At 37.2% G+C, this 11751-nt stretch overlaps 3 protein-coding genes across 3 annotated transcripts in view; all 3 read right to left on the reverse strand.

Moving 5' to 3' along the window:
- LOC123680775 overlaps positions 1 to 1760 on the reverse strand; it is a 10077-nt gene extending 8317 nt beyond the window's left edge. Inside the window, exons 1-2 of the mRNA XM_045618850.1 lie at positions 1442 to 1760; positions 449 to 810 (exon numbers count right to left, since the gene is read on the reverse strand). Coding sequence (XP_045474806.1) covers positions 449 to 810; positions 1442 to 1647 — 568 coding nt within the window. The 5' untranslated portion in view covers positions 1648 to 1760. The remainder of the gene's footprint in view (positions 1 to 448; positions 811 to 1441) is intronic.
- The window catches only part of LOC123680776 (inhibitor of nuclear factor kappa-B kinase subunit beta-like), a 23609-nt gene extending 18202 nt beyond the window's left edge, over positions 1 to 5407 (reverse strand). Inside the window, exon 1 of the mRNA XM_045618851.1 lies at positions 5184 to 5407. Coding sequence (XP_045474807.1) covers positions 5184 to 5271 — 88 coding nt within the window. The 5' untranslated portion in view covers positions 5272 to 5407. The remainder of the gene's footprint in view (positions 1 to 5183) is intronic.
- LOC123680935 lies at positions 5362 to 11249 on the reverse strand. Its single transcript, XM_045619057.1, has 4 exons — positions 11131 to 11249; positions 10896 to 11072; positions 10686 to 10844; positions 5362 to 5510 (listed from the first exon to the last, which is right to left on the reverse strand). Exons 1-4 carry the CDS (start codon positions 11162 to 11164, stop codon positions 5362 to 5364), a joined length of 519 nt encoding a protein of 172 aa, XP_045475013.1. The 5' UTR covers positions 11165 to 11249.
- Between the last annotated feature and the right edge of the window lie 502 nt (positions 11250 to 11751).

Raw genomic sequence — 11751 nt, forward strand, 5'->3', positions numbered from 1 at the left:
AGAGCCTCTTAAGAATGTTTCATAATGAACACTTAATACGAGTTCATCGAAACGAACTTGTGTAAATGATTTATAATAATCGACTTACACGAGCCAATTTGACAGGCTATTTCACGAAGATTCTGAATAGTTCATCAAAAAGGGGGTTTTTACGAACGTTTACACGAGCATATCCCAAACATACTCGTGTAAATGTCAATTTTTCACATTTTTTTTAGAACATTTAGACATTTTTTGCGAACGTCTTATAATAAACGGCATTTACACGAGTCCATTTCGGATGGACTTGTGTAAATGCTGATTATAATCAACTTACACGAGTCCATTTGACGAGCCATTTTACAAAGATTATTCCAGGTTCGTAAACGTGTAATAACAAACCGTTACGAAGTTACATCCGTAACGGACTCGTGTAAACGTTGTTGAGCAAATACCAGAAAAGCATTACCGTATCTCGGCTCGTTCTTCTTCCGGACGTAGGAGGTCGTCTGTCCTCCTCCTTCGGCGATCACCAGGTCGTCGTCTTTCTCCTCGATTTCTACCCGACACCCGGGGAGGTCTATGTTCGTGTACAGTCCCCGGTCCACGGCGTCCTTCACCTCGATGTTTTCGTTGACCACGTAGACCGTGTGATGGGCGAGTCGCTCGAAGCCTCGAACCTCTGGGTCCGGACCTCGGAATCTGACGTTCTCCTGGATCTTGTCCAGGAGGGTGTCGGGCATTATGCAAGACTTGACCTCCTTCTCCAGTTCGGCGTTCAGGTCGGTCTCTTCCTTGGGCACGACGGTGTTGGAGAAGTCGTAGAGGTCCCTGGAAGTTGGATTAGGGAGTGTATGGGATAGAAGTTGGGTTTGGCGAGGTGTTTGAGCTCGATGTGGTGCCGTTAGGTTTGAATGAGGATGAAGAAGATGTGTTTCATACTGGGAAAACTCATCATTGACCCCTGCCTTGTACACCTCCATCTCCATAGCGGAGAATGTTCAGGTGAAAAACAGACTATAAAGCCCATATGTTATAAAGAAAAGATGCTTAATTATTGTTGATTAAAATGTTTTAATGAGCTATTTTCTGTTATTTAAGAAAAAGTTTGTTTATTATTGAAGGAAATATCCAAAAATGTTTTATAGATTTATCCTTTTGTCATAATTGAGAAATTTTTCTGACGATAATTTGCGAAAAATAACGAGATAATAACGATGGTAGAAGAAGAGTTTTAAAAAAAAATCACCTATTTGTTTTTTTTCGTGATTTTGTCAACATTATAGAAAGCTATATTCTGTACATGAGCCTGATCATTTTGTAATATAATTATAGAGATAATTCGCATTGTACTCTCAAATGGGACTAATAATTGACGATGATGAAATATCCCAGTCAAAATAGCGATCTATCTAAAGGTCACCACACACCGAATGTCAAATACCGAACCCGAAATACTCACCTCTCGAAGTTCCTGAAGAACACCACGCACATCAACAGATTGTCCAAAATGAACCTTTCCGGACGCGTTCTGAGCTCGTTCAGCATGTTGCTGATCTCCTGAGCGTCGTACTTGTCCTCGCTCTCCACTATTTCACTGCCCGAAGCGGTGGCGTCGATTACCGGTATCGCGACGTCGTCGACGCCCTTGCTCGATTTTCCACCCATGACGTTAGATCGGGACGATCGGCAGTCCTTGCGTCTCAACCAAACCGCGGCCGATCTTTGACTTGACACAACGAATATTCGCGGATATTATGATCGATTTATCTCGAGGTTGGCCACGATTACGACTTACAGGTATCTATATGACTATCTTATCTAGCCATTTTGAAGCGGGTTGATGTAATCGCGAAATAATTTTTTTTTTCTCGACGTGAATTCCCCAGCGAAAAAAACGTAATCTCTAGTATTAATCCGGGGATTATGGCTGAATCTGTATTTTTCCGAGGACCAAACAATGAGGATGTTTTCGTGAAAATATTGAGAAAAATCGGGAAATGAAGAATTTCAATTGTGCAGTTGAGATTGCAGATAATCGATAAGTTTAGAACATTTTAGAATATGCATTCGTAGAAACTTTAACTCGGTGTATTAATAAGAGTGCGAGATTCAAAGGTTCCGTTTTTTTATTTTCAATTCGCAGTATATAGGGTGTTACCAAATAAGTGCGAATATTTTAGGAAGTGAATCTTTGTCGAAAATTAAAGGGAGTGTCTTATATAAACTTTTTAAATCTTGCCTTGAAAAGTTACACGCTTTCAAAAATGTGAAACATTTTCTTCAATTTTTGCTCTACAGGGTGTTCCTGAATTGGTACAAACAATATTGATAGACTCCTCGGATCATTTCAAGGGAAAAACGCTTTGTTTTCGAGATACAGGTTGCTAAATTTTTATTCTGTTCAAGTTTTTTTATCATAGCACCTTCTCTTCACAAGATATTTAACTTTAATATGGCGAAGATATTCCAAATTAAACTTTTCATCATGTGATACGCTAATTTTGAATGCGAATCTACAGAGTGATATTTTTTCTGGAACAGTGCCTGCTTCTTTCCTGCAGACCTTTGTTTTTGGTGGACCGATACTATTTTAGAAAAAAGCAAAAAGAAAATGCCGTAGTGCACTTTTCGGTTTCTTGTAGTTTTGTCGTATCTGCTACCATAGTATAAAGAATCCTTTCTCTATATATGCTGCTATAGTATGCTGCTACCAATTTTGAGAAAAATTCCAAACAATTCTCTTAGAAAAATCCAGATTATTTGTTATAAAGATCCAGTTAGTAAGCTGGGATGAATGAACTCATCATAAAACTTTGGTACTTATTTACCCAATATGTAGCGAAGATTATTGAATATTCGATAAATTGATATAATCATCACAATAAAGTAGGACTACAAGAAACACCCTGTAATACAAAAACAAAGCGCTTACAGGACCATGTTCATAGGAATTTTTTTAATTAAATTACACAAGGAATCTTTAATTTTCCTTTTTACCCCCAATTTAGGAACACTCTATATAACAATAGGTATTAACGTCCTGTACAGTTGAAGAAATTGTATTTTGTCGGTATATTTTGTCAATCAGAAGGCTACGTGTTATCGACTTAGAGAGATATGCGTAGCCTACCACGCCATCTCTCGGCTAAGCACAGAATCACCACATGATATTTTGAGAATTTCGACATTCAAAAGTAGCAAGAATCAGAATTCCAAATAAAATCAAGATTTCAAATGAAAATAGAGATAGTTTAACTCTGTTCAAAATTATAAATGTAATTATGGCAATCTGTTGCAATTAAACTAAACGATTCGATATATGCTATGACTTGAGTCCCTGTAATACAAAAACAAAGCGCTTACAGGACCATGTTCATAGGAATTTTTTTAATTAAATTACACAAGGAATCTTTAATTTTCCTTTTTACCCCCAATTTAGGAACACTCTATATAACAATAGGTATTAACGTCCTGTACAGTTGAAGAAATTGTATTTTGTCGGTATATTTTGTCAATCAGAAGGCTACGTGTTATCGACTTAGAGAGATATGCGTAGCCTACCACGCCATCTCTCGGCTAAGCACAGAATCACCACATGATATTTTGAGAATTTCGACATTCAAAAGTAGCAAGAATCAGAATTCCAAATAAAATCAAGATTTCAAATGAAAATAGAGATAGTTTAACTCTGTTCAAAATTATAAATGTAATTATGGCAATCTGTTGCAATTAAACTAAACGATTCGATATATGCTATGACTTGAGTTTGTCATGTACACTCCATGTATCTAACTCTTCAATATTTAATTACGCAACTTATCGATCTATAATGACATAATCAATAAGTCATCAGCTGAAAAGTCTGCTATTTTATATCTTCCCATCTTTCTACTGAACTTTTTTTTTAAGTCTTTGTTTCATATATCGCGCACCTAGAGTTGGGATTTTCCAAATCGTATTACTGGATTATCAAACTATTGCCAGATGAACCCGACCAATCGTCTCTGGATTTGCCGAGAAATAGCGTAATGAGTCATTCCATTGTTTTTGAGATTGTCATCTACAGTGCATCATCTCCGAACAACCTGACTACTGGATCTTGTTATCGGATCGCTTTGCACATATGATTCTATCGTCGATCATTATTTATAATTCAGCTCTTTCTCAATGGTTTGCGTAAAAATTATCGTCAGAATTTCAGATTGAGAGTTATCAGAACAACGTAGTTTAGTTTCATATAACTTACTTTTTCTACATTCATGCAAAAAGCAAAACTTTATTGAACTATATTTAGTGGAAAAAGAAGTTCTTTATTGCACTAGTGCAATAAAGTTTTTATTGCACTCATCTGTCATTCTACTTCAACGTGCTGTTTCATGACAAACAAATATTTCAGCACCAAGTACTAGTACGTTTACAGCAGTAACAAATCAAGAAGTGGATTTAAAAAGTACTTCACTACGAAATATTCATATTGAAAATTGCACCAATTGTTCATTCAATTTCAACATTGTGGGTAAAAATAAAGTTTGAGTTAAATTGTTCGTAACGTATTAGTTCCTGTTTCAATGCAAATCGATATTAATAATAAAGTATTCAAGTTGCGCTTTTCATTTTCTTACACCTAATGCCGCACCTCAATAAATCATTTTTTGCTTTTTGCATGAACGTAGAAAAAATGTTGTATGCAACTCGTGCAAAAATTGTTTATTGCACTCGACGTGTTGACGTGTTGACAATTTCACGTCGAGTGCAATAAACATTCACTTTTTGCACTTGTTGCATAAATAACTATTAAAGTTCATAAGCTACCTTTTATTTATCGGCAAAAAGTAAATTGTATTTTTGATATCGTCTTCTGGAAAAGTATCTCAGATGGTGATAAATAGCTTAGATATCAATATCTTATTAAGCATCCAAAAAGGTAGCTCAAGATAGGAATTTGAGTTCTTTTTTTGAAAGAGTAAAAATATATACTGAATCTTCAAAAATTGTATAATTTCAATTGAAAAACAGTATACTCTGAGATATAATTAAACTGTCACAGAGTTTTCCAAAGTTATCTGAGACTGATAATATCCCAATATTCTTCTCGAATGTCACCATTTAAAATTGAGGTTATGGAAGAAAACAACAGCACTCCCTTGCAGATGTATTCGAAATGAATCAAAATTATTCAAGTGCCTTCAATACAAACTCACCCGAAAAAAAGCCAACGACGATACTATCAAGACGAAAGGGTAGAAACCCCTCTTCGCAGAGCCACTCGGTATACCGATCATCTTCCATATTTCGTTTTTGGAATGTATGCCGAAATAGCGCAGATGTAGCTTCAGGACCTCGAGCTTTTCTTTGCTGAGGTTTCTGAGGACCTTGGGCTTAACACCGGTGAAAGCCAGAGGGTCCATTCCTAGTAGATCTTTTATGGGCGTCATGCACAAGAGGGTGCCCAAGGTTCTGACAACGCTCTTGTTCCAACCCTGGGGAATACCGTAGACTGTCGGTCTTACCGCTATGTCGTACAGCATCTAGAAAAAAATCAAGTTTTTTCAATTCTGAAGAAGTTCACATTTACATTAACAGTATATAAAGGCTGTTTTTTTAGAGCTATAGAACTTTAAATTGCAATAAAACAACGATGGATTATTCGATTGACATGAATTTTATTTATCTGCAAGATAATCTTGTGGCATTACATTTTAAGTATGATTTCTGGCATATGACCGCCATGGCTGGCTCGGATGTAGTCCAATCTGAACGTCCAATTTTCGATGACTTTTTCCAACATTTGTGGCCGTATATCGGCAATAACACGGCGAATGTTGTCTTCCAAATGGTCAAGGGTTTGTGGCTTATCCGCATAGACCAATGACTTTACATAGCCCCACAGAAAGTAGTTTAGCGGTGTTAAATCACAAGATCTTGGAGGCCAATTCGCAGGTCCAAAACGTGAAATTAGGCGGTCACCAAACGTGTCTTTCAATAAATCGATTGTGACACGAGCTGTGTGACATGTTGCGCCGTCTTATTGGAACCACAGCTCCTGGACATCATGGTTGTTCAATTCAGGAATGAAAAAGTTAGTAATCACGGCTCTATACCGATCACCATTGACTGTAACGTTTTGGCCATATTCGTTTTTGAAGAAGTTTGAAGTTATCATATCTCATTTAAATTAATTTGAAGATTAATTGATAAGAGTAGTTTTTCCTACACGATTTCGTGCCAAGTACGGACCAATGATTCCACCAGCCCATAAAGCGCACCAATCAGTCGGTTTTTCTGGATATAACGGTGTTTCGACATACACTTGAGGATTAGCTTCACTCAAAATGCGGCAGTTTTGTTTGTTGACGTAGCCATTCAACCAGAAGTGCGCTTCATCGCTAAACAAAATAAAATGGACGTAGTGCGCGATACGTATTCCGCGCAGAACCATTATTTTCGAAATAAAATTGCACTATTTGCAAGCGTTGTTAAGGCGTGAGTCTATTCATGATGAATTGCCAAACCAAACTGAGAATAAATCACTTGACAGCTGTTAAATCGGTCGCCATCTTGAACAGTAATGCCAACTTAAAGTTATATACCTCGAAAAAGAAACACCCTTTATTTTTGAAATATTCGTGAAAAAAAATCTATCAAAAATCATTACAAAAGAGGTAAAACTGTAGTTTCGTGAAGTGAATGTACAACTTCCGCTGATACGCAAGAAACGACATGGTGGTCATCCCTCTTAATAATTTATTTTCTTTGTCGAACAAATGCATACCGTCTTCAAGAGACCCATCTAAAAGCCTTTATCCTTATATAAATTCAATAATATTTTTTATACTGCCCAATACCATCTTGATACGAGAACATTAACCGTCTAACTGGGAAACGCAACGTCCTTCCGATGTTCCGGACTCTGCTACGCTAGACTATTTCTCGATAAGACCGAAAGATACATCAACCAACCTTCAGCTGGTGAAAACTGCACTCGTCCAGATTGATGAAGACATCCTCGTTTATCAGAATGAAATTGTCCTCGTTGATCTGTGCCAATTCCTCGACGCCATAGCCACAGATCACGCCGTAGAACTTATTTATGAATCCGTAATTCCGGTAAACCTGCTTTCCGAACTCTTTCTTGAGGCATTGGGCCAGGACACCTGCAGAAAACGTGATAAATGTCATCCTCTCTCAGAAATTATCGATAAAAATATAAAAATAGATTTTCTCGTTAGAGAACATGGTGTAGAGATTTCCATATATACACACTTCATAAAAATTCTTGGACTCCTTATCAACTCCCAACTTGTTGAATTTAACATGACAATTTTTTGTGTTTGGAATATTCACTATCTTATCACTTAAATGAAAACAATAAACCGGCAAAAATATTAATTGTTCTGGAGAATACAGGTGTATTCGAAGTTAATCAGATTTCAGCGAATAACGAGAGTTGTAATATTGAGAATATTCCGTGGAAAATGCCAGGACATCCAATTTCTCTGTTTGACTAAGCAAGATTGGTAGCCCTACATCAAGAAGCTTTGTCGAACCACCAGATTGCGCAAGGTTGAATATTCCACGGACTTCAGTAAAAGGCGCATAGTGGCCCTTTTCCAGGATACCGGCAGCGTTGCCCGGAGACCAGTGCCTGGTCGAGCCAGAGTAACGTCTGCAAGGGAAGACCATTACATCGCAAATTTTACTCGAAGGAATCGAATGGCATCTGTAACAGCCCCTCGAAGTTATTTTTTGAGGACCTATAGACGGGTAGTCTCAACCAGTACCATGAGGAGACGGTTGCATTCCTCAAATTTAAGAGCAAGTAGACATTTTAAAGTACCTAGGCCATCACCTGGACATAGAGCTACCCGCCAGCAATGGGCAGAATACCACCAAGACTGGCTTTTACTACAATGGCGCAACGTACTTTTTTTACAAAGTGATAGTCGACGAGAAAGGGTTTCCAGAGAATGAACTAGCCAGCAAACTCACCAGACATGAATCCAATTGAGCACTATGGGATTACTTAGGGAGAGCGATATCTAATGGCCAAAACCCACCTCCATCTTTTCAGGAATTCAGTTTAGCCCTTCAGGAAGAATGGAACGATATGCCTGAAAATTTCAATGATGACTTGATTCGTGGGATGACTAGGCGTATTAGGTAGTTGTTTGAAAGAAGAGGTGGTAATACGGACTATTGAATTCGGATTCAGTTGTGGAATAACCATAATAATAACCAAAAATAAGTGAAGCAAAGAGTAACAATGATTTTCTATCAAATATATTGCAGTTGAAATAGAGGAAAATATTCATCTCACTTGCAGAACCAGAATTGTTTATTTTTTTGAGAAACCTATGGTGGCCAAGACTTTTGACGAGGTGTGTATATTCGATTATCAAAACCAGGATTGGAGGACTTTTCTTCTTAAAATTATCCAAGAAATCTCTCATTTTCCTTTGTACCTCAAATTTAGGAACACCCTGTATAAGCCAGGCTATTCTGCCCGATCACGCCACGATGGAGACTGAAAACAACAATACCAACAGCTTTGAACGCCCTCAACATCGATATTTCTAGCCAGCTGGTTCCCCCACAGCAGTGACGGCTCGTGCCCTCGAGATGTGGGTCGGCCACACTCCGGAAAATTACGAACGTATATATCAAATTTATTAAAATTCATTAGTTCCAAAAAATGAAGTGATGAAATGTCTTTAAACCTTATTTCAATTTGAGTTATAATTAAATCCAGAATTTCACAAAAAAGCCGTTTCATTGAGGAATTATCCGTGAGCTGAATTTCGGAATCTATTTTACGTTTTCGACGTCTAGCACTCGGTGGCATTACTTCTGGGAGTTTTTCTACTTCTGAATATAAGCGAATGAAATACTCATCTTCTGTGCGAAATTTTTTCAGAGTCGATAATAAAGAAGTGATTCTGGCGTTGCAATAAGTTATATCTGATAACTTATGCTGGATTATAGAAAAAACGGGATCTGTGTATGTAAAAATCAAATTAAAAGAGTGGAGAATGAACAAAAATTCGAAATCATTCAACATTTTCTTCAGACCGGTAGCTTCACGTATTGTAATATCATCCCATTCATCTAAATTGTCGCTGATATGATCAAAAACTTCAATTAATTCTTCTCTCTTATCGAATATTGTTTTTACAGCGCGAGATTTGAAATTCCAACGAGTTTCCGAGCTAGAGGGTAATCTTTTTTTGCAAATTTCGTCTAGAATATTAGTGCGTTTACTTGATTTAGTGAAAAACGACGAAAATCCTGAAAGATTCGAAAAAAACTCGCGACACTCATTGATTTTCTTGGTCGAATCTTGTAACACTAAATTCAATTTATGTGCATAACAGTGCGTGAATAGTGCTTGAGGAGCAATTGTTTTTATTCGCGCTTGTAACCCAAATTTCCCCCGCCATCACAGCTGCCCCGTCATATGTTTGACCTACTAATTTAGTCGCTAAATTCAAATCTTTAAAATTGTCCAACAAGGTATTGAAAATATCATTCGCGGTTCGACCTTTACTAACATCGAAAAAACCCCAAAATCGTTCGGATATTTTTACCTTCTCGAACGAAGCGGAAAATTACTGACATCTGACAAAAATATTTAACATCCGTTGTTTCGTCTATTTCCCAAGAAAAGCACGCAGAATTATTCATTTCCTCGCGAATTTTCTCCCTCGAAATTACAGAACTTTTGAAATCAGGATGTTTTCAAAGTTAGGAATATATTAATTATATTTTCATGATCAGACAATCAATACCTAAATACTATCGAACGGCATAAATAAGTTCTTTTCTGATTAAGACGTAATATCCCATAATTAACCATTCATTTGAATATATTAATTATATTTTCATGATCTGAAAATCAATAGCTACTATCGAACGGCATAAATAAGTTCTTTTCTGATTAAGACATAATGTCTCATAATTTAATAAAAATATAAATAAATACATAAATTAACCATTCATTTAATTATCAAATATTTGAAATAAACTGTGAAAAGTTGCTGCTTGACGCTCTGCAATAGGATAACCGGCCAGCCGACCCTGTGTATTGGGAAGCGACCTTACATCGAGTTGTTGTGCCGTTCTATTGAGTGGTCGTATTCTGGGCGTATGTCGTAGTATCTTTTCCTTTACGTAGCGCTCTCGGTAGCGCTGGTTCCGCCATCGGCTCTTGGCCGACCTAACGTGATGAGATGCTTTCAGTGACATTCCAGGGGTTGCAATTGTATAATTGTAACATTTGTGTTACATTTCAGACCAAATGTTACGGTGTTACGTACAATTCTGGAATAACCTGTTTGGGGTGATGTTACGAAAAGTAACCATTTACGATTGTGGTTTGTTACAATTTATGAAAGGGAATAACAACGCTGGATGCTTTGGAAATCGAATATTAGGTGGGTCCGAAAGAAAAAATTGGCCGGTATAAGTTATATTTTCCTGTTCTGAGTGGAAATATTCATTACCGAGGGAATTTGGATATCGAAATCGATAACTCCGATTGAGTTTGAATGAATTGAATATCTAGAATTATTTTCTATTTCCCGATAATTTTTGGGTCGGCCCGGCCGACCCTGCCGACCCTGACGAGCCGTCACTGCCCCACAGTAATTTTTCGAAATGTGGTATCTAACCGTGTCTCGCCCTGTATAACTTCATAACCTACTCACCTAACAACTTTCTCCTCAAGCCCATCTTGCCTAGAAAGGACACTATTTCCACCTTATTGCAGTCCAGTTCCTTTCTCAGGACGTAAGACGGAACGCCCTGTACAAAAACGCCGAGTTTTTCGATATCCTTAAAGTCCATGTCGTCGAGTCTACGGTTCCCTGAAAAAAAAAAGTCGAGTTCAGCGCTTCGGTACTATCGTGGGGGACCACCTTTAATTTTGTTAAAGACCTCGAATTTTCGTTGTCTGCTCGTTTTTACATTTTGCATAAATTGCAGGTTGTAGAGGAGCTCATCTCTGTCTATATCGTTGATACCGGATAGAGGACCGTCTACAACTTTCCATATTACTGGTATGCTTGGAACATTGGCTTTGACTTGTCTGAAAACTGGGATAATTTTTTTTTAAAGGGGGTTGTTTCGTTTGTTCCACAGAACAACACTCACTAAAGAAGGAAACTATAAAAGTGGCTATGAACATATATCTGAAATATCAGGGGAATGTTTATGAATTTCTCAGACAAATCTAAAAATCCCTTTTGACAGATAACAGATTTATCTTCTATATTCTGAAAAGGTTCGTGTCATGAGCAAAGAATTTGATTCACGTGAAATGTTCTTCACATAAATTGAAAATATTTTTCCACTTCTGTGTAGTGCATATTCGATGAATATATTCATTCATTGACAAACGTATGTCATATATCGTTGACAACGAGATAACTCAAAAAAGGACGTTTTGAATTATCGCAGCCTTTCACTTGAAAACTGATTACTTAGCTTGCCAAGTGGTTCTTAAAATTTGAAACTCTGTGGTACTCAGAATAAGAGAGATAGGCCAAACATATGTTATATATTCGAAATCAGGGGAAAAAGAGCTAGTCAAATATAGACAAATATACAGGATGTTCCAATTGAAAAAATGAAGTTGCAATCAATATGTTGCCCCCTCTGTATATATTCCATTTTGTGAAATCATTTTAAAAAACACTAGTCGATTTCATGAAACTTTTGTAGAAACCATTTTTTGTACCTCTTTCAGTAACAATGTTGAAGGGAGGGTCAAAT

This window comes from Harmonia axyridis, chromosome 5 (genome assembly GCF_914767665.1).
Source record: "Harmonia axyridis chromosome 5, icHarAxyr1.1, whole genome shotgun sequence".
NCBI lineage: Eukaryota > Metazoa > Arthropoda > Insecta > Coleoptera > Coccinellidae > Harmonia > Harmonia axyridis.

Excerpts from the sequence above, each read along its gene's own strand:
- LOC123680935 (XM_045619057.1), bottom strand. The coding sequence starts at position 11,164 with ATGTTCATAGCCACTTTTATAGTTTCCTTCTTTA. Across the intron at positions 10,845-10,895 it reads GGTCTTTAACAAAATTAAAG|GGAACCGTAGACTCGACGAC; the intron begins GTGGTCCCCCAC and ends TTTTTTTTTCAG. Across the intron at positions 5,511-10,685 it reads CTTGAGGAGAAAGTTGTTAG|ATGCTGTACGACATAGCGGT; the intron begins GTGAGTAGGTTA and ends ATTTTTTTCTAG.